Source organism: Panicum hallii, chromosome 4 (genome assembly GCF_002211085.1).
Source record: "Panicum hallii strain FIL2 chromosome 4, PHallii_v3.1, whole genome shotgun sequence".
Lineage (NCBI taxonomy): Eukaryota > Viridiplantae > Streptophyta > Magnoliopsida > Poales > Poaceae > Panicum > Panicum hallii.
In genome coordinates, this window is record NC_038045.1 from 43,121,832 (window position 1) to 43,143,823 (window position 21,992).

The 21,992-nt window shown below is 48.0% G+C and overlaps 2 protein-coding genes and 1 pseudogene across 2 annotated transcripts; 1 reads left to right on the plus strand and 2 right to left on the minus strand.

The window, feature by feature from the left end:
* Nucleotides 1-6,355: 6,355 nt before the first annotated feature.
* On the minus strand, nt 6,356-7,802 carry LOC112890508 (annotated as a pseudogene).
* A 2,739-nt stretch (nt 7,803-10,541) lies between these two features.
* On the plus strand, nt 10,542-13,306 carry LOC112889194 (rho GDP-dissociation inhibitor 1-like). Its single transcript, XM_025955697.1, has 5 exons — nt 10,542-11,098; nt 11,391-11,457; nt 12,418-12,636; nt 12,745-12,869; nt 12,984-13,306. Exons 1-5 carry the CDS (start codon nt 10,790-10,792, stop codon nt 13,059-13,061), a joined length of 798 nt encoding a protein of 265 aa, XP_025811482.1. The 5' UTR covers nt 10,542-10,789; the 3' UTR covers nt 13,062-13,306.
* Nucleotides 13,307-13,647: 341 nt separating this feature from the next.
* Nucleotides 13,648-16,793, minus strand: LOC112889193 (BTB/POZ domain-containing protein At2g04740). The gene is made up of 5 exons (XM_025955696.1): nt 16,150-16,793; nt 14,613-15,360; nt 14,487-14,523; nt 14,253-14,386; nt 13,648-14,156 (listed from the first exon to the last, which is right to left on the minus strand). The coding sequence occupies exons 1-5, from the start codon at nt 16,643-16,645 to the stop codon at nt 13,829-13,831; spliced, it is 1,743 nt and encodes a 580-aa protein (XP_025811481.1). The 5' UTR covers nt 16,646-16,793; the 3' UTR covers nt 13,648-13,828.
* Between the last annotated feature and the right edge of the window lie 5,199 nt (nt 16,794-21,992).

The window sequence follows — 21,992 nt, forward strand, 5'->3', positions numbered from 1 at the left end:
TCCTAGCTCAATGACTCCCATCCAATCCTCAGATACAAAGGATGCAGTACTTGACCCAGCGCGCGCTCGTGCAACTCAACGGGAAACATCCAGTATCTTCAACTCGGAATCAGCCCTCGAGGTCTGAGCGCCATGGTGATACCATGCTGGTCAGTCATACCCCTGGAGGAGGCCCCGGAAGCCGGAGGAATGACAACCGCCAGCGCAACAAGGGCCACCCGTCCGCGCGTGGCAACAATGAACAAGAAGTACAACAATCAACTCTCAACCAGCGTGGGGCTAGGCATCACGGCCAAGATCCACTCGAGGCAACCTTCACGGCAACCCCACGATCGACCTCAGACGGAAGATCAATGATGGCCGCGACGCGCGGCTTGTCATTGAAGCGAAGAGAAGGGACCGTACTAGCAGGCGCCACGATGACAACGACAAATCCTATCCAAAGGACTTCAAATCAGTTGGAATCCCCAAGTACGATGGTAAGCAGGACCCACGCCAGTGGATTCGATGCTACTCCGTTGCTATTGAAGTTTCAGGGGATCCAACTCTACAAAAGCTCTCTACTTCCCGGTGGCTCTGGAGTCCGCGCCCCTCACGTGGCTTGAAAGCCTCAAGCCAAACTCCATCGACTCGTGGGAGGACCTCAAGCGGGCCTTCATCGACAACTTCCAGGGATCCATGATCAGGGCAGGCACTCGCCACGACCTGTTCCAGGTGAAGCAAGAGATGAACGAGACCCTGAGGTCCTACACACGGTGTTTCTTCGAGACGCATGCCACCATCGCCAACATCACTAATGAGGACGTCATTCATAGCTTCCAAAACGGCCTCTTCTCGAAGAACACGTACCACGACTTCAGGCGCAACCGCCCGACTACTGCCATGGAGCTGCGTGACATGATGGCATGGTGGGCTGACCAGGAGGATGAGGAAAACGATCGCTTCTCCAAGCGCAACCACGACAAGCAAGGCAATAGCAATGACCACTTCAACAAAAGCTAGCGGAACCACTCAGGGAATACCCGAAAGCGCAAGCCAGACCATGAAATCGCGGCTGTCGAGCACAACCCATGTGGCAAGAAGTTGGGGAACAACGACTCAGAAAATTCCCGCTCGTCCTAGAACCTGTCGTGGCGGGCTCACAGCTCACCCAAGTACTCATCAACGGCGGGAGCAGCCTCAACCTGCTTTTCGCGAGTACTCTGAAGAAGATGGGACTGGACTTCTCCAACTTACTCACTCCCAGCAAAGCCCCTTTCTACGGCATCATCTCGGGTAATACGGCTACACCACTCAGGTCAGTGGTCCTGCCAGTCATCTTTGGGATGAAAGACAACTATCGCACCGAGTACATCAAGTTCGAGGTGGCGGATTTTGACTCGTCATATCATGCCATCCTTGGTAGACCGGCACTAGCCAAATTCATGACTGTGCCCCACCATGTCTACCTGCTACTCAAAATGCCAGGCAAGATAGGCGTACTCACACTCCATGGTCTCCTGAAGAAGTCGTACAACTACAATCAGGAGGCGATCGAGTACGCCACGACATCACGCGTGCTAGAGCCATCTGCAGAAGTACTCACTACCGCGCTAAAACTGACCAACACAGAGATGGAGATCTCCAGCCAGCAGCCCAGCCAGTCGAGGGTTAAACCCAACCCAGCAACATCGGCATCAAGACCATCCAGCTGCAAGAAGGCGACCATCCATGACTACTTTGATCGGAGATGGCTTAGGTGACAAAAGGAAGGCGCGCTCGTCAGCTTCCTTAGGGCAACCGTGACATATTCGCGTGGAAACCAGTGGATATGCTCGGGGTGCCCAAGGAGTTGATGGAGCACTGCCTAAAAGTCGACCCTAAAGCCACTCCGAAGAAGCAACGACTATGACGCTTTGCCCCCGACAAGAGGGAGGCTATCAAGAAAGAGCTAGCAAAACTACTCGCGGCTGGTTTTATTAAAGAAGTGTACCACCCCGAGTGGCTAGCTAACCCTGTACTTGTATTGAAAAAGAATAATAACGAATGGAGGATGTGTGTGGATTATACTTATCTCAATAAACACCGCCCGAAGGACCCCTTCGCGCTCCCACGTATCGACCAATTCATCGACTCCATGGCTGGCTGCGTCTTGCTCTCCTTCCTCGACTGCTACTTTGGCTATCATTAGATAGTTCTCAAGGAGGAAGACCAGATCAAAACCATGTTCATCACCCCCTTTGGAGCATACGCTTACACCACAATGTCATTTGGGTTGAAAAACGTAGGAGCCACCTATCAACGGACCATCCAACTGTGTCTTACGGGCCAGCTACACCGCAACATGGAAGCTTACGTGGATGATGTGGTCATCACAACCAGATCCCATGATGAGTTCATCACTGATCTCGAGGAGACCTTCAATAGCTTGAGACGGTTTTGATGGAAGTTTAACCCGACAAAGTGCGTCTTTGGCGTGCCCCAAGGCAAACTACTCGGGTTCATTGTCAGCCACCGCGGGATCAAAGCAAATCCGGAGAAGATCAACACCATCACAGCCATGGATGCTCCAAAGACGATCAAGGATGTCCAGAAGCTCACAGGCTGCATGACAGCTTTGAATCGATTCATCTCCCAACTTGGAGAAAGGGGACTACCCTTCTTCAAATTGCTCAAGCTCCACGATAAGTTCAAGTGGACCAAGGAGGCAAACCAGGCACTACAAGATCTCAAGCACCATTTACAGTCGCCACCCATCCTAACTGCTACTCTACATCGCCGCAACTACTCACGTTGTCAGTACGGCAATCGTGGTGGAACGACAGGAAGAAGGCCACGCCTTCATGGTGCAATGTCCAGTTTACTTCATCGGTGAAGTCCTTTCTGAATCTAAGGTTCGCTACCCAACGATTTAGAAAATACTTTACAGTATACTCATCACTTCCAGGAAGCTTCGCCACTACTTCGACGCATATAATATCCTGATGGTCTCCGACTTCCCATTCGCGGATATCCTCCACAATCGGGACACTACCGGGTGCATCTTCAAGTGGGCAGTAGAGCTGGGAGCCCTTACACTCGACTTCAAGCCCCGGACAGCCATCAAGTCGTAGGCACTAGTTGATTTCATGGCGGAGTGGCGAGAAAACCAAGTGGAAGCCCCAACTAACCAGCTAGAGCATTGGGTAATGTACTTTGACAGCTCACTCAAGCTCGGTGGCAGTGGTGCGGGAGTACTTTTCATCAGCCCGAGAGGAGAACAGCTCAAGTACGTGTTTCAAATACTATTTGAGGTTTCTAACAACGAAGCCTAGTACGAGGCATTATTGCACGGGCTACGCCTGGCAGTCTCCCTGGGCATCAAGCGACTACTCATCCATGGTGATTTCTTATTGGTGGTTCAACAAGTCAATAAGGAGTGGAACATCAACAAGGATACCATGGACGCCTACGTTACGGAAATATGAAAGCTCGAGAAAAAGTTCTCGGGGCTGAAAATTCTCCATGTGATTCGCGACAACAATGTGGGCGCGGATGTGCTCTCCAAACTGGCTCGTAGAGCGCCCTCGTAGACTCGTTTGAGAAGTAGCTGTCGGCAGCTTGAAGGTCTAATGCTGGAGCTGTTCTCCATTGGGGGGGGGGAGAGGGTGGAATTTCAGAAATAGAGTGGCGTTCTAGGAGTTGCATGTCATGTTTTCTGAACTCGTTTTCAGCTTTGTTCTGTGGTTCAGTGTAGCGTTGGCTAAGCAGCCTGCGTGCTGCATTTCTTGTTTTGGCTATGGACTCTCGCTTGTGAGACGTCGAGGCCGGACTTTCCTTAATCTAAAAAATCATCGAATACCATCCTGCATCTCTCATTCCAAATATTCCAAGCAGTATAGATGATAACTTGCATACTACGTTTGTGGCTGGCCGCCATTTGTTGTTGTCAAGGATGTTTGTCCACCACTCTTTGATGTTGTTCATATTGGTAGGGGAGGTAAGATGCTGTAGTTGTGACTAGGCCTCAACTCTCTCCCAAATATCTTTAGTATAAGAGCAGTTTGAGATTAGATGGGTGTGTGATTCCCGGCGGCATCCACACAGCTGAAAAATAGGATTGGCTTTGACCACCACGCTTAATGATGCGATCAGCCGTGGGGAGCTTCTATTGTCGCAATAGCCATATGAAAAAGCTGCATTTTGGTTCCACCTTGGCCTTCCAAACATGGTTCCATTTCTGGTTCGGATATGAACCTCTGTGTTGGACTTCATAAGCCGAAGTGGTGGAGTAACTGTCCTGAGGCTGTGAAGCGCCAAATGATCATGCCTTTTTGTTATGGTCTTTCCTCAAGTCATTTATAAATTGTGGTTTGGAAAAGTTTGATTCTATTTGGCGATGTGTTCCACCTCTACCTATACCATCCATGTATGCAATTAATCTAGACCATCCGATGTTTATATACTAGTCCTTTTCGAACACTAGTATACATCACTATTGTGCAGAACTCTGTTAATTTTTCATATGAGCACACTAAGGGCATGTTTGGGAGCACTCCACTCCATCAAAACCAGCTCCACTCCACCAGCTCCACCTTTTGGCAGCTCCACTCCATCTTTTCTATGAAAACTTGGAGCTGACGTACGTGTTTAGGAGATTGTGGTGCTCTAGCTCCAGAAATATGAGAACTTGGTAGGAATAGTCTATTTTGCCCATGGTGGTTGGCTGAAGGGTTGGGTTGTTTTTTCCCGCTGCTACAATACACTACAGTACCCGCGCACTGTTCATTCCAAAAATAAACTAGCCCAACAATAATGCTTTAATGTCATTGTTCAACCAAATAATGTTAAAGATCACAATAATTATGGTACAAAATCAACATTTTTATTACAAACTAATTCCAAGCGATAGAGAGTGATATGGCCAACTCATCACGAAAGGCATCCATAGTTGGGGCGTTGACCGCGGAAGTTGAACCATTGGGCGCCGCTTGTGGAACGGCATATTTGTTGTAACTTTCCGGTATTGTAGCAATAAAATTAGGATCATGATCAAATCGAGCAAAGTCTTCATCTTCACCTCCATACTCACGAATGAAATTGTGAAGGATCATGGTAGCCACAACAATCATTTTTTGCTTGTACATGGGATATGGTGGAATCTTCCAAAGAATTGGCCACTTCATTTTCAATAGTCCAAAAGATCGCTCAATCACATTGCAGAAATATGAGTGAACCCGATTGAACCTTTCCATAGGAGTCCTAGGTTCGGTACCTCTATGCCATTCTGGTATATGAGATATTTCACCCTTGTAAGGAGCAAGGTAGCCAGGACGATTCGGATATCCTGCATCCACAACATAGTATTTTCCTAAATTTATATAAAGCAATATGAGTCATGGATTAATGGTAAATGTTAAACACATAAGTATTTTCAAACTACACGTATGTTACCTTGTGGAGGATGTGGGAAAAATCTTCATCAACTCTGAGTGCATTGTACAACACACTTGTATCATGCATAGCTCCAGGGTTTCCCACGGAAACATAAGTGAAACGCATGTCAAAGTCACATACTGCTAGAACACTTTGAGTGGCTATACCCGTTTTTCTAATATATCTCACTTGCTCCTCAGGTGAAAGTGCAACACGGATATGAGTGCCATCAAGTGCGCCAATACAATCTTTGAAGTGTGGATACGCACGTCTGTCATCTCTTATTCTTTTATGGATTGTGGAGAAGTTAGGATTTTTTGGTCTAATAAAGTCTCTTGCCATAGCCATCAAAGCATTTAGAACCTCATCAAATTTCCTACTAATAGTTTCTCCTGAATGCTTGAATCTATTTTGAGTTTTTCTATTAGACTCATTTCCAACACATGTGTATAGGAAAATAGCAAGCATCTCATATGTGCTCATGTGCATAGAAGATTGCAGCCCATACCTTTCCACCAACATAGTATGGAGATCCAAAAATATTTCATTGCTCATACGAAGTTGTCTGTGGTATTCTCCAGGAGTATTCATTGTCTCTAGCAGCCATTCTGTACCACTAACACCAGATGTCCTTGGTGAGTTTTTAGCAAGGTAGAGATCAACATATATTTGAGCATTTTCTGCATCATCCAAAATAAGATTCCAAAAGACCTCACTCTCATCAATATAGTCATCACTATCACTCTCACTTTCCTGCAGATGACAGGCCATATGATAATAAAATAAAATAAGTAACACATATGATAACATAGAAATGTAATGATCACACAATAATAGTTGAAATGACAATAGTTTGGTACAGACCACAATGATCAAATGACAAGACATAAATAAAATGACAATAATTCAAATAAAGAAAATTCAAATAAAGAAAAAGAAAACATGGCAAGAACACAATTCCTCAATTGCTATACTTGGCATTGTACTTCCTGCGAAGCCAATTAAATCTAATCTCATTTGTAGGTAAGGTCATGAACATTTCCCTTTGGTCCTTCTTCACAAACAACTCTGTAGCAATGTAGTGCTCATCTATATCGTAGCCTGCCCCACATTCCAACACTAGGTCCATGACTTGTTGGACAGTGACTTCACCTAGTTTTTTAGATGTAAAAGAAGAGGCCGACTCAGCAATCTTATTTACTTGCTCTTCAATAACTAGTGTTGTTCCTATTCTTGGTTTCTTTGCTGGTTGGTTTCTTTTGTTTGCCAACAGAATGGTAGGAGAAGGGAAACCTCTTGAGGATAATCTGATTCATCCCCGACAGCAGTATCATGTTCACAATCATCAGGGAACTCATGCAAATTACGATGGTCAACATCAGTAGGCACCTCTTGAGATGGCGCAATGATGGGATTAGAGCTCATAGGATTCCAATGATCTGATTGATCATTAATTATATCACCAAATATCATTGACAAATCATCCTCGTTTTGCAATGGTTTTTTTCTAAACTTCCCACAACCTGGAATTTCCTGAAAGAAGACAATTGGTGTTACTAAAAATTATTGAACTAATTTCCTGAAAAAAAACATAAATAAAATAATCTCAAGAACTCACCGCTTTTGCCTTCTTCCACCACTCATCATCCATATCAATAACACCTCTTGCTCTATCCCATCCTGGCCCTGTTTGCTTCCTCATTAATTTCTTCCAAGCTAAAAAATCGGGCTTTAACTTATCCCATTTGTTCTTCATTTGCCGCTTGGACAAATGAATTCCTGTGAGGTTGAAAAAATCCTCTATGACCTCATCATATCCTACTGAGTTTAAATGGGTGTTCGGCCTATTCCCTTTGTTAACTTGTTTGGCAAACAACGAACATATAAGCGCCGTATTTGCATCAGTCCAATCAATTGAATCACCCTGATCAATATGACAGTAACCACTTTATAGCATTTAAGCTAATATGTCTATACTCATGTTGCCTGCTCACTATAGAGTTCAAACAACAATTTCACAAGAGGAAGGAAAATTTTTATCGTATCTTGCACCTTCTTCTTGCCTTTGCGCTGTGCCATCTCTTGGGCGATCGCCTGGCTGCCAAGGCCATCCACATCTTCGCCGGCCTGGCTGCCAAGATCGGGCATGCCCTGGCTGGTGCCCAGGGCACCACGGCCACGGCGCCTAGGGCAGCATGGCCACGACCGGCGCCCAACGCAGCCCGGCCATGGCCGCCGCCCACGCCACCTGATCCAGCCCGGCCACGGATGTCGCTTACCCCGCCCATGGAGCCACGGCCGCCGATGGAGCCTAGCTCCTCTACTTCGTCGCTGAGCTCGCCGCTGCCAAGGCCGGCCGCAGGAGCCGGCGGAACAAATGGAGAGCGAGCACCGGCAGAGCCTTCCATTTTCGCCGAAGGAGCGCCGGGAGGGGCGGGGGGGGGGCAGGGGGCGGCGCTAGGGGAGGGGAGCCACGGGGGCGGGGCGGCGCTTGGGGGGGCAGGGGGCGGCGGCGGCCCTTGGGGAGGGGAGCAGGGGCGGTGGCGGCCCTTAGGGAGGGGAGCAGGGGGCGGCGGCGGCGCTAGGGGAGGGTGGCAGGCGGTGGCGGCAGCCCTTGGGAAGGGGAGCAGGGGCGGCGGTGACGCTAGGGGAGGGGGGTAGGGGGCGGCGGCGGCCCTTGGGGAGGGGAGCAGGGTCGGCGGCGGTGCTAGGGGAGGGGAGCCACGAGGGGGGGCGGCGCTTGGGGAGGGGGGCAGGGCTGGATCGGGCGGTGGCGGCCCTTGGGGAGGGGAGCAGGGGCAGCGGCGGCCCTTGGGGAGGGGGCAGGGGGCGGCGGTGGCGCTAGGGGAGGGGAGGCAGGGGGAGCGGCGGCTCTAGGGGAGGGGAGGCAGGGAGCGGTGGCGGCGCTGGGGGAGGGGGAGCAGGGGGCGGCGGCGGCGCTATGGGAGGAGCAGGAGGTTGGGCCGGCGGCGGTGGCGCTAGGGGAGGGGAGGAGCGCCGGGAGGGGAGGGGGGCAGGAGGCTACGGGATGAGGGAAGGAGCAGGAGATTGAACCGGTACGTTGTAATGAGTGGTATGGTGGGTAATTATCTCGCAACTCCATGAGTTGGTACGAAACTAGTGTTTTGGAGCACCTCTTGAGGTACTCCATAAAAAACGTGGATCTGGCCCTCAACTCCACTTTTTTTCTGGAGCTGGAGTTGGTGGAGCTGTACATGTTTGGATGACAATTTTGTAGAGTTGGTGGAGTGGAGCAATTTTTGTGGAGTGGAGTGTTTCCAAACATGCCCTAAGTGTATGTCTTCCTAGTGACAAACCTAGAACATTATGTCTCAGAATCCATAAAAATTAAGGCACCTATGGGTTAGATTATTGTGTGCTCTAGGGCTATCCACAGTGTGGGTGAAAATCGATGCATCGGTTCATCACTCGAGAAAGTCATGTTACAGATAGCATACATGCACCCATGTTGATTTAATAAAAAGTTTATTTCTTGGCCGGTTGAGTCACATGGCCGTTGGGGATGGAAACGAATGTGGAAGGAGGTGGTTGTGACGAATTGGTCCCACATGCACTTGGCGCGTAACGATGCTGAACCTTGCATGATGTGATCAAGTGTTTTTCTGCATCAGTGTGAAGTGTCACGGAAAAAAAAACTCGACTTGATTACTGGCCATTGTGTAGCAACCCCTTTTTCTCTCCCTCCCAGGAAAGTTAGTTGGAGCACCGTGTAGCTTTTTGAGGAAAAGAAAAGAAATAAGTTGACTCAGCGACGGCACAAAAGATAGAACCACTTGATGAATCGAACATCTAGCCTTTTGACTATGGAGATGAAAAATACTTGTCTTCCGTGTGTATTATATTCTACCGTTTGTATGTTTGTAACACGATTGGAGCTGGCACAGCGATTGAGAAGATATAAAGCTCGTCCGTTCTAGAAACTGGACCACCTCGGCTATTATTTTTTGAGCGGAACGACCTTGGCAAATGGCAAAAGCAGTAGTTGTCTGGAACGCAAGACGCAGCCATCAGCAAAAGTAGTAGTAGTTCAGTACCCGTAGAACCGAGTCTCAGACAAATTTAATCTGAACAGTGCGGTTTCAGATGTTCAGAACGGCCTTTTTGAGGAATGGAATTCAGACGGATACACAGCAACAAGCCAAGCATGCGGCGCCCGTGAAGACATTCACAATTTCAACGAAGCCTACAACTTCAGTGCCCGTTTGGAGGGCTCCCGCTGGCTCAGACTCCTCTCAGCAGCAAAGTTCTTTTCATAGAACCTGTTTTTCTCTCTCCTCCCCCCTCTCTCTCCACCGGCTCCTCCTAGCTCTATGAGAGGAGAGAATTGTGGCTCCACTGGCCCCTTCTGGCTCCATGAGAGGGAGGGGAGAGGAGAGATAAAATTAACTCCAATAAACAGTGCTTTGCCAGAAGAAGCCGGAGCCGGAGTTTTTCTAAGAAGACTCTCAATTGGTACACACGCCCTTTTAACTCCTTCCCGCGTCAGGTACCGCTGTGCAGACCATTTGGATAGAGCTCACGCCACTTCTTCCCTGAGAACGAAGAAAGTTTCAGCCAAATTCTTATTCTTCTGTAGGCAACGTGGTTCAACTTTTGCAAATGAACTTCCATGTCCAAATCATACTAAGCTTCTACTTTGCAAGCCGTACTTGTTTCGCGCGCGTTTACCCAGCGCGTCACACAACGTTCATGTGTTTCGGCATTTCGCTCTTTTTTCTTTTTTCTAAGAAAATGAAATCAAGCACCAATAATGCACATGAGTAGGAGTTAAGTTTATACAAGCAGCCGTCATGATCGCACGGAGCACTAGGGGGTTTGGACTAACGCGTGGCGTCTTGCCCTGCCCTGCTTCGTCGTGCTCGAGTTACCTCCATCGCGTTTGCGTCAAGAACGGAGAGGACTGGAGCTCCGCATCTTGCAAATGGCAGCAGCCCATCCGTTCTGCCTTCATAACTGCACCCCTCCGCCTGAGCGTGACCTGCTCCTGCTGCTCCACAACTTGAGTCTATTTGCAGCTCCAGCTGGTTCCAGTAAAAACTGTTCACTGGTGTAAGAGAGGGGAGAGAGAAAACCGGCTGCGGTAGCCTTAACATATCCCGGTCCCGGCTCCTGGATGCCGCCTGAAACGGCAGTGGAATTCCATTAGTGGCCGTCACGTTCTCCCCACCTGCTTCCTTCTAGGCCATTCTCTTCCTCACCCTCCGTCCCCCGGGCCCTGGCCCCCTCCATTCTTGTGCCACCAGACAGACCTCCTCTTTTTGGATCCTTGCGCCCTTCTCAGCTCTCTCTCTCTCTCTGAGCAGAAGACCTTGCTGTGACTGTGATTCGTTCGCAGCAGCTTATCACAGCAAATTCCACCGCTCCTCTCGGCGCGATGTCGTCGGCCGCCGTGAGCGCAGCCTCTTCTTGCCCCGCCAAGCCCCAGGAGGAGGAGGAGCCGCCGGTCTTACGACGACGCGCGGAGGAGGAGGGCAGCTCCGGCGCCGCCGCCGGGGAGCAGGAGGAGGAGCAGCGCGTGACCGCGGTGTACCGGAAGCTCAGCGAGGCGTCGCTGTGCGCCAGCACCACCGAGGAGGAGACGGAGGAGGATGACGACGACGAGGAGGAGGCGGTGGCGGCGGCGAAGGACGGGATCGAGCTCGGCCCCAGGGTCAGCATCAAGGAGCAGCTCGACAAGGACAAGGTGAGCACCGAAACGAAACGGCTCATCGTTCAGCAGCTCGCTTGTTGATCCTACCTGCAGTTCCTGATGCAATTCGCTCCTGCTTTGCTTTAGTTTCTTACTCCATTTCAGGCCAATGCTTCATTACCTTTGTAGCAACAGTGCAGTTACCACTCCGCTTAATTCTCCTCTCCCTGATTCCTCTGTTTCAGGTCGCTGCTGCTCAATGATGCAGCAGTGGCCTATATTTAATTAATATTCTTATTAATCGCTCGCTAAGCTGCTGCTGCTTGTTTTCGTTGCTGACGTGCAGGATGATGAGAGCCTGAGGCGATGGAAGGAGCAGCTCCTGGGCAGCGTGGACTTGAGCTCCGTCGGAGGTAAAAACAGCAGCTTTTCAACCCCAAACTGTCGATTCAAACCTCCTTTTGTCTGCTCGTTTGTGTTCGTTGCGTGATGCGTCATCATCCGTAGACCGTAGCGCACAGGACGCACGTCACAGTTTGCAACTTGAATCTGCACCGTCCGTGAGTCTTTCCGTGCTCTGGTCTGGTGAACTACTCTGTCGTTGGCTTCTGGCGTTCCCCATCTCTCCGTGATCATTGTATCACGACCGTTGACCCTCCCACCAATATCCACTTTTTTTAAAAAAAAGTTTAGGAATGGAAATAAGACGAGATAAACTTAACAACCGAGGAACACATTCTCAATTTGCTTGACAAATAGAATTCGAAAGGAAGGAACTCCAATTCGATGTCTGCCATTGTCGCAATAGTATATGTATATGTTGAGGACTTGTTCGGAACATAGGAATTTCGCACAAAGTGGCACAAGCACTATGAATTGTCTTTTCCTTTTTTTTAAAAAAAAAAGGCATTACGAATTGCAAACCGTCCCTTAACCAGTCAGCAGGTTCGTATGGCGTGCTTTGACGCCCTGTTGTTGCCAATCATTGTATTGTAGCCAAAGGTTGCACAAATGCCACCGGTCGGCACTTTGCTGCGGCATCTTCTTGCATCATTTCCTGTTGCCTAGGTATCTCATGCTGTGCTTTAGTTTAACTATATGATGCTCCTACTCCGTTGGTGTAGTGGTCAATGACAATGTCCTCAAAAGCTGTGAAGGACAATGATACAGTGTCTCCCCCAACCAGCATGGAGGACGAGAGCACGCAGCAACTGTTCATGATTCCATCCTGTGTGAACTTTGTTCGCTGACTTCTTTCGATCTTATTTTCCGCGTTCAACGAAATGGGTGCTGAATACCCGTGATGCTTACAAACATTTGGGCAAATTCCCGTTCCAAATTGACCTCACGGTTTGTCACCAACCAAACTGCAGAGACGCTGGAGCCGGACGTGAAGATGACGAGCCTGTCCATCCTGTCCACCGGCCGGCCGGACATGGTGCTGCCGCTGCCGCCGGAGCCCAAGAGCAAGGAGCCCTGGTTCACGCTCAAGGAGGGCAGCGCCTACAGGCTCAAGTTCACCTTCGCCGTCGCCGGCAACATCGTCTCCGGCCTCCGCTACACCAACACCGTCTGGAAGACCGGCATCAGGGGTAACTGCACACCCTCCTGCTAGTCTTCTGCGCGCTGCATTTTTGCCTCCTCCCATGGATGCACCATGGATTGTTGGGTTTGTTCTGATGAAATTGCTTTTTGCACAGTGGACAGCACCAGGGAGATGCTGGGAACATTCAGCCCCCAGGCCGAGCTCTACACCTACCTGACGCCCGAGGAGAGCACCCCGTCTGGGATCTTTGCCCGGGGATCATACTCTGCAAGAACAAAGGTAAACAACCCTCCTGAAACATTGTTTCAGACACCACTTCAGCAATGTTCACTTCACCTGCATGATTGGAAGTCAATGACTGAACGAGGATGTTTCGGTTCCCCACTTTACCAGTTTCTCGACGACGATCGCAAGTGCTACCTGGAGATGAACTACACCTTTGACATCCGCCGGGATTGGCCGTCAAACTGATGAGCAGCGTGCCTTTTCAATCCCTGACTGATTGATCTGCTTGACGTGGGGGTATATACTTTGGTTCTCAAGGTCCCAAGCTGTTGCCATTGCTTAATAACTTGATGACACAGCTCTGATGTGTGTTCGATATTACAGCTCTGGTAGCTTTGTTCAGGTTGTTTCAGTCTGGGTAGTGCGACTTGGATGTTTTGTTGCAGAAGTTGTAGCCATTTTCTTCTACAAACAGTTTGACGGTTTTCATACACCTCCAGCTGCAAGATAGGACCTGGTTCATCCAATTAATTCATATCAAACTGAAATAGGAAAACAACTGTGCTCACCATTATTATGGATTTTTCATCTGATCGCCCAGAAGAAACAACTTTGCATTATTCTCCAATAGATGACAAAAAGGAATTTCAAGCAGTAGCCGTGCAACATCGACAAATCAACATAGTAAGATGATTCACGAGCAGGACTTGAGCAACAAAGCAATGAACTTGGACTTTGTAGACTGCATGTAACCAGATGTTAAAATTTCAGTATAATCTATGACCTGTTTCAAACTTTTAGATTATATGGAACAAAACTGAGACAAGGTAACTGTTGATACTATGCTTGGCTCTCTAGATATTAAATTTCGTTCATAATTGGTCTGTTTGATGTTCATACAACAAAAGATAAACTTGTACGGAGTAAGCACAAAACCTAAGCCTCTCCAGTAAAGACTACAAAAACAGAGTGTCTCCATCAACAGCTACACGAGACACTAGTCCTCACTGAACTCAAGCGTCTTCATCAACAGCTTCTTTCTCTGCAACAAGCATAAGTGTCTCCAGTCGCTTATCAAACAGAGCTGCACTCTCATCCCTCTCATCAAGCTCAGCGCCCTCTGCTTCTAACCACTTCTCACGCAAATCATCAAGAATGTTGCCTTGGTCAGTATTTCCTGCACTCCCAGGTGCACTGGGACGAGTTGTCCGCAATGAGTCATCTCCAGATGGCGGTGGGAGAGTCAAGAGCAAGGCCCGGAACTCTCGAGTGGCTGCGAACATCTCGAAGTTGCAGGCGATGATATCCAAGATGTACTCCCTTATTTTCATGACACCATATCTGTGTTCAGGAGCAAAATCTGACATTAAGTAACAGTGTAACACACTAAATAATCTATTTACGACAACTAGCATCAGGAATAGTGAGCACACGTACATGTCTGACAGCATCAACCAGCGGCACAATTCTGCAGGTGAAGCATGTTCAAGATGTGGCAACAGCATATCAGCTACAACCCGCTTAAGGGGAAACAACAAGTATCTTGATGCAACATCAAATAGTTCTTCAGCCTGCAATAGTTGTACTTGAATTTTGTTAACCAAAAAAGGGGCAACTATATTGGCATTTATTACAATGAGAGGTAATAAACTCAAGTTTTGCATATCTTACCTGATCAGGATCCAAATGCTCTAGCTTATCAGTATACCTAAAAGTAACACAAGAAAAAAGTAAGCTATAAAATAGCAATAACAACAAAAATAGTGGTGAAGCATGTAAACTACAATTGGATCTTACATGTATTCCAGCATCTTTTCAAATGCTTCTGCACTCAAGTCATGCTCCTCAAGAAGTGGAAGGTTCTGAGCTGCTTGAAATCCACAGCTACCTTCAAGAAAATCAACAGTTCGAGATAGCCTGGCTCTAAAGTACTCTGACCTTGAGGCCAAAATCACCTGATGACAATGGAAAACCTTATCACCTACTTTTATATAAAGATCAGCAAGATCCTCCTCCAAGTTTTTGGGCATGTCATTTGATTCCTCACTATCATAGCCCTCTTCTCTTGAGTTAGCTAGACAAGTCTGCAGAATACGCTGCAATGCTGATGGAAGGCGATCTTCCTCAGGCAAGGACTGCGCTTGTAAAATGAATCGTTTCTGTGAATTGTCCAAATCTAATTCTCTCGCCGACTTGTACTCTGCATACTTCTGATGCACAACTTCATTATCCAAAATCTTTTGCAACTCCTCACACTTGCAAACTTTGCACGCCCGCGCCAAATTTTCCATGTCGTCCACAGCTACCTCGAGTCTATCAGAATAGAAGAAATGGATGAGGCTGTATAAGGCACCATAATACAACTTTTGGTTAGAAAATCTCACTTCCTTCCTGTCTTTCCAGTCTGTCTTGAACTTCTTTTCAAAGAAAGGAGATCGAGCACAAAGGATGACGCGGTGAGCTTCAACAGGTTTTCCATCCACGTAGAATGTAATATCAGGAGGGAAAAGGCAAGCACTTGATGGATCATCCTTTGGCCCAAATCCTGCATATTCAGTATATATTCACATCTTCTATATGTAATAAAACAAAGTGAGCATTCAAAATTTTGCACATTGTGCCGCATGAAACAACTGAAGCAGGTATTACCTTTTACTGGCATTTTGCATATAGCTAGATGAATAGATTATGCATTATGCACTTCAATAGGCAAGCACACATGATTCAGATTTTTTTCATAGTGTCAGAAATTCAGAAATCAGATAATCGCTACTCATAGTAATCTTAGATTGGCATTGGCACATACATGAAATGAACGGCTAACAATTCAAACTTAAAGTAACTAAGTATCCTTACAATTATTACAAGTGGAGTGGTGCCCAAATTGCAAGCCCTATTTGAAGAACCCCAAAATCCCAAATTCTGAACTGCACCATAAATTCTAATCTCTCTACTTGTGATCAATATAGCCCAAAAACGAGCAAGGGAAGTCAGCTGCAGACTTATCTCCACTACGCTGGATCCGTTATTTCAGAAAAAAAAAACACAGCAATATATCATATTAGCCTTCGCATACAGCAACATGAACTGATTGCACATGCTCCATTTCAGCATGCAAGCATACTAATTAAAACTAAAGATGGTTTTCATTGACAATCATCTTAGTGGCATTGGCATATAAACGAGATCAAGGCTAGCAATAGGAACTTCACAAAAAATTAATCCTTCCTATGATCCACGGAATAATGAGCCAATTACTAATACAATCATTCCACTTGACATCAATATATTGCAAGAACAAGGAATCAATGAAACGTGAACAAACAACACTCACCGGCGGCAGCGGCGAGGGCGGCAGCTTCGGCGCCGGCGCTCCCCTGGAGCATCTCGAGGAAGGCGGCGCGGTTGGCGGGGCAGGCGAGGAACGTCGCCCGGAGCGCGGCGGGCAGCGGCGCGAGCGGCGGAGGCCTGGCCTCGAACGACTTGAGCAGCCAGCGGAGGTGCAGGTTGAGCGCGGCGTAGTGGCACCGGTCGCCGTCGAAGGTACGCTCGGCGCAGACGGCGCCGGCCTCGAGCAGCATCCGCGCGGCCTCGGCGTGGCCCGCGAGGCAGGCGTAATAGAGCGCGACGGAGTCCCAGCGGTCGCGCGCGTTGACATTGGCGCCGGCCTCAAGGAGGAGGGCGAGGCGGTCGCAGTCCCCCGCCCGCGCCGCCTCGAAGAGGTCACCGCCGGGGACCTTCTTGAGGGGCACCGACGGCTGGAGGTCCTCCGGATCGAGTTCGACGTCGATGTCGAGGCCACGGAGCTTGACGTCAGGATCCGAGTCCATGGCTATCGAATTGGCGGCGCGGCGGCCGGCGGCGAGGAAGAGGGCCGGTAGGGGAAGAGCCGACGGAACAGGTGCGCGCAAAATATCTGCGGACGGGACACGGCCACACGGGACGGGAGGGCCGGCGCCGGAGGAGAGATTTCTTTCCTGTTGAGATTGATAAAAAGAAAACGCATTAAGTCAGTCGCTGCTGTTTGGAAATGGGATTTCTGATTTGAAGAGAAAGAGTTTTACTTCTATAGAAAATAAATTTTAAAAATAAGCATATTATACTTGATTATTATTATGAAAATAATAAATCAGTAAAATATACCATCCTAAAAAGATTATAATTAATTTAGAGCTAAAATCTTCTTTTTTCAATCACATTTATTGCAACCATGACCATATTATGTTGTCCACCACTATAAATTATGTTGTTAGTCGAAGAGAGGATAATAGTTAGGGATGGCGGTGCGAGTAGAGCAAGTCCTCGTCCACAAGAGTGCCCGGAATTTTATGATTTACAAGTACCCGCAAAATTTTGCAAGTAAAATTTTATACCCGATTCACCGGGTACTCCGTCAAATCTATTCACGGTAGCATAAAATAACATGTCATTTTGGGTATATAAACTAGTATTGTTCGAATCTATAGTCCATACAAGCTGATGCAAATTATTAGTAAAATAAAAGAGAACTAAACCATCCCCCCTGCACCTTTTATCTTATCTTCAGGGTCTACTTTGTAGTTGTATATAAGCAAATGCATTCACTTTCCAGCTAAGGGCCTGTTCGTTTCTTACCGTCTAAAGTTTAGACCCATCGTATCAAAGAGAATCTTGCTATTTAGAAGTATTAAATAAAATCTGTTTATAAATTTTTTTGCACAGCTGGGTGCTAATTCGCGAGACAAATTTAATGAGCCTAATTAATCCATAATTTGCCACAGTGATGCTACAGTAATCATCCGCTAATCATGGACTAATATACCTCATTAGATTCGTCTCACGAATTAGCACTAGGGTTCTGCAATTAGTTTTGTAATTAGACTTTATTTAATACTTCTAAATGACAAGATTCTTTTTGATGTGACCCCTCTAAACTTTAGGCACCAGGAAACGAACACACCCTAAGTATTCCATATGAGCTAACACAACGAGCAATGATACAAACACATTGCTGCAAATAATTAAGCAAATCTCAATCATATTTATTTGTGCTTATAATATCACTATCATTCTATGTAGTTCACACAATCACAAGAAACAAGAAACAAAAAAAGGGGGTAGGAGGGATATGGCAATTATTGTAACACAAGCGTCCGGTAGTCGGGAGGATAACGAACAAGAGTAAATTACTAAGATATTTCTAAACTAATATAGTAAGCTTAATTAGATTAGAACTTGCTCCTAACTAGATGTCGGAGAACTGAAGCTTACTTCAGGGGCCTCAGCAAGGAGTGCAGGTAAGGATGAGAAGGAGGCCCCGAACAGTCAGTTACTACTACTATGAAACTATCTGAATATGGTGGCCTACAATGGATGAATACGAAGATCACCACCTACCGCCTACCATATATTTTCATGGGTAGAACACACTTTAAGCTAGCATGAATCTAGACACGACGTCTATTCTTAATGCTAGGATTTCTCTTGAGGCATTGAAAAGTAATTCTCCACGACCTAGAAAAGCTAATTTAAACTTTCTAGTTCGGGTGAGAATACCTGTAAGATAAATTCTCGAATAACAAGCTAAACAACAAAATTTAAAGCGAGAGGTGATAACTCCACAACTCAAGCCAAGATGACTTGGAAGAATAAAAGTGCGAAAAGTAATGCTGACTCGATAGATAAAGAAGATAAATAATATTGATAATGTCAAAAGGGAAAGGATACAAGAGCTATAGCAAACTCCTGAAGACGACTACAGAATACCGAGAGAAGATCAACTCGACTCAACTCAACTCTAACTTTCAACTACTACCTAACTCTAGAGAGAATGAGGAGATCCTTTGGTGTGTGTCAAACAAGTGCTACCTTCACCCATATTTATAGTCTTTTATAGTCTAGGAGGAGTGGGAAGCAAGAAGGTGCGACTATTGTGGCGGTTGGCAATGTATAGAAGTAGGGCTCGCCGATCGACTCTTGGATCCACATCTTCATCTTGTGCGGCTTAGTTTGCCTCTTGGAGACGGTTGTCCAGCTACCGTAGGAGATTATACGACTGTGGTGCGAAAGGCTAGGCAGGTAGGGTTAGACGGCTTGCTACTCGCACCCCTGGTCGTCTAATGCACCGCCTCGCCTCTTGTACGTCCTGGATTCTTCGCACACGTGCTGGTTTTGTATGTGCCAATTGTGTACATCATCTCCGAATGCGGAGCATCCATAGGATTTGTAGTTCGGCAAGTCCATCTGAGGTATCATCAGATGGTAGATTTTAGGTGAGGGAGATCGCAGAGACAAGAACCTTGATGGATACAAATTTAGACAAGTTCGGTCTGCTACGAGCGTAATACCCTACATTCTGTTGTTTGTTGTATTAGATTGCTCGAACTCGGCGAAGCTCGAAGCTTCGACGAGTTGTGGGCTAGCTAGGATTACAACTGGGTTGGTTCGTTTTCTATGGATACCCCCACGACCATCTTATATAACCTGAGCCATAGGTCACAAGTCTGGTTAAGGATCTATTAAGGGTTGTTTACAAGGAAACAAGTCGGTTTAGCTTTATATCTTCCAAGATGTAGAGTTCGACTCAGATCCGATCTATAAAGGACACAGTATGTATCTGACATAGTGCCCTGCACACCTAGAGCGCAGCATGGGGGCATCTCCTGAAGATCTAGGCTCCTCTTCGTAGGGACATCCCAGGGTCTACCTCCGTCACTATCCAATCCAAAAGAGAAGCCTTTCGGTCCGTACGATAAAGTCAACCTTCTATCCATGGCTTAGGAGCAAGGTAAATGTGTTTCTTTATCTCTGTATCAATGACGTGGCCTAGCGGAGAGGGGATATGCCGCCAGACCTTCACATGTTCATACAATCAAAAATTCACTAAAACTCATAGAACTTTATTAATATAAGTAAAATATGCATGAAGCATAGTGTGAAGCTATGTGTTATTCGTGATAAGTTGACGGATAAGACAACCTCCATGATGGATTTTAATGAGGAATGGTCCTAAAATAAGGAGAAAGACTCACTATAAACAGTTCATCACAAAATGAATGATTAATCCAAAGGAAAAAAAGGTAAGTGCTAGTTACCAATTTTAAAATAAGTTGGTGTAGTCCATACATAAAACTGGGAAGTTTTCATGGGAATTTTGTCAAAACCTCTTGCAACAATGATGGGGAGAAGGGTGTCCATCTGGGTGAAGAAGAAGGATGGTGGGGTAAAGAATGGGGGTGGATGGTTATACCAATCGGACATCACCGTTGGTTCCAATTCCAGTGGCCAATGGCTACTATGCATGGCAACCTACTCCAAAACCGACTGTGACGGTCTGTCACCATCGGTTTGGTTGAAACCAGCAGTGATGGAGTGTTTACAATGGACAGTTTTTATTTACAATGGATAGTTTTGTAGTAGTGATCACTATTGGTTGAAAACGTTTTTTGCACCTCAGCCACCCCATGGTTGCAATTCAGTCTGGGCATAAAACCCGAGCCCGAAGCCCGAAGCCCGAACTACCCGAGCCCGAACCCGAATAGCCCGATACCCGATACCCGATGGGCCTGCTCGGGTAGCAAACCCCAAAACCCGAACTTATTTCGGGCTTTTTCGGGTATCAGTGGGCGGTACCCGAATAGCCCGATCTATCCGAACTAATTTACTCGGCCCAATTAAGAATTTAAGATGGCCGGCCCAAGGAGGAATGCGGCAAGCCGGCAAGAGAGTGGCCCAACCCGGCAACCCCCAATCCCCTATCGGGCTATCCCGAGCGAGCAGGAACGCGAGGGCGAGGTCGCGACTCGCGACCGAGTGGCGGCGCCCTAGCCGTCGCCCGTCTCTCTCCCCTCCGGCGGTGGCGGCGCTCCTCCCTCCGGCGGTGGCGGCGCTCCTCCCTCCGTGGGCCGCGGCGCTCCTCCCTCCGCGGCGCGGCTCCGAGCCTCCGACGGCGCGGCTCCGAGTCCGGCCCGCCCGCCGTGGCCGTGCCCTGCCCTCCGCCGTGGCGCCGTAGCTTTAATTATCATGTACGTCCTTGTTATTATCATTTGTCTTTGAAACTTGAGATGGAATAATGGTTGATTTGTCATTTGTCTGTTGTAAAATGTTGCTTTGAGACATTGATATTCAGAGTCTGAGAGTCATGTAATGGAGTAATGGCTGATTTTGTTGTTGTTAAATGTTAGTTTGTGACATGTTTACTAAGTTCGGGTAGAACGGGCTACCCGAACCCGAACTCGAAATTTTCGGGTACCCGAAATTTCGGGTAGTGTTCCCAGATACCCGATTTCGGGTAGCGTTTGCAGATACCCGAAATCTTAAAAAGCCCGAAAAGCCCGACCCAAAATTTCGGGTAGCCGGAACGCCTAGACTTAGTTGCAATTGATGTCATGAGAACCTCTTTCCGCACAACCTCTTGCGTTCACATATTACCCTCTTACTTCACTCTTCATTGCTCATGGCAATACGACATCTGTACCTTTAACCCGTGTTAGCCGAACTTTGGATGAATAGTGCAAATTGGTATCTCTCCTACTTGACACATCGCAAATGCTTCTTGGTGCGTGTCGTTCCGCCATGCCTAGTTTCCAAAAAGACCCTCAAATTTTAATGAAACCAACCCGCACTACCCGTTCTTTCGTTTAGCTTCCTTCCGTCCCTCCGCCCCTCCCCTCCCCTCCCCACATTCCGCTGGTGGTGGTGACGGCATCGGATTCGCTCCGGTGGACATTGAGGGCGGCCGGATTTCGTGGCCGAAGCCCGGTGGCGGCGCTGTTTGTGGGCGTCGGCGCTCTGGCGGACGGCGGACGGCGAGGAGCAGTGGAATGGATTCGGCTCGATGCGAGGATGCTCATGATGGTGTCCGTTTGCTCGATTGGTGTCGGGACGCGTCGATTCAGGCGGCCACAGCCAACGACTCTCGATAGCACGCGGTTCCACGCCGCGGGCCCCACCAACGCATTTTCCTGTGCCAAGCGCCGGAGCGGGGAGTCGGAGCATGGGCGAGGCGGAGCTGGCCTCGCGGGATCCGGCACGGGCGAGCTCGCCGCGAGCGGCTCCGGCGTGGTCAGACGGACGGCTCGACCGGTACTCGGCTGCCGCCGCCGGCGCCGCCGAGCGGCAGGGTGGAAGCGGGCAGCCGCGCGTGGGCAACCGTGCGCGAGGGGAGGGGCGGAGGCTAGCCAGGAGCCCAGGAGCGGG

Coding starts and splice junctions, on each gene's coding strand:
- LOC112889194 (XM_025955697.1), top strand. CDS start 10,790: ATGTCGTCGGCCGCCGTGAGCGCAGCCTCTTCTTGCCCCGCCAAGCCC. Junction 11,099..11,390: donor AGCAGCTCGACAAGGACAAG/GTGAGCACCGAA, acceptor GCTGACGTGCAG/GATGATGAGAGCCTGAGGCG. Junction 11,458..12,417: donor GGACTTGAGCTCCGTCGGAG/GTAAAAACAGCA, acceptor ACCAAACTGCAG/AGACGCTGGAGCCGGACGTG.
- LOC112889193 (XM_025955696.1), bottom strand. CDS start 16,645: ATGGACTCGGATCCTGACGTCAAGCTCCGTGGCCTCGACATCGACGTC. Junction 15,361..16,149: donor CGCCCTCGCCGCTGCCGCCG/GTGAGTGTTGTT, acceptor CTGAATATGCAG/GATTTGGGCCAAAGGATGAT. Junction 14,524..14,612: donor GAAAAGATGCTGGAATACAT/GTAAGATCCAAT, acceptor TGTTACTTTTAG/GTATACTGATAAGCTAGAGC.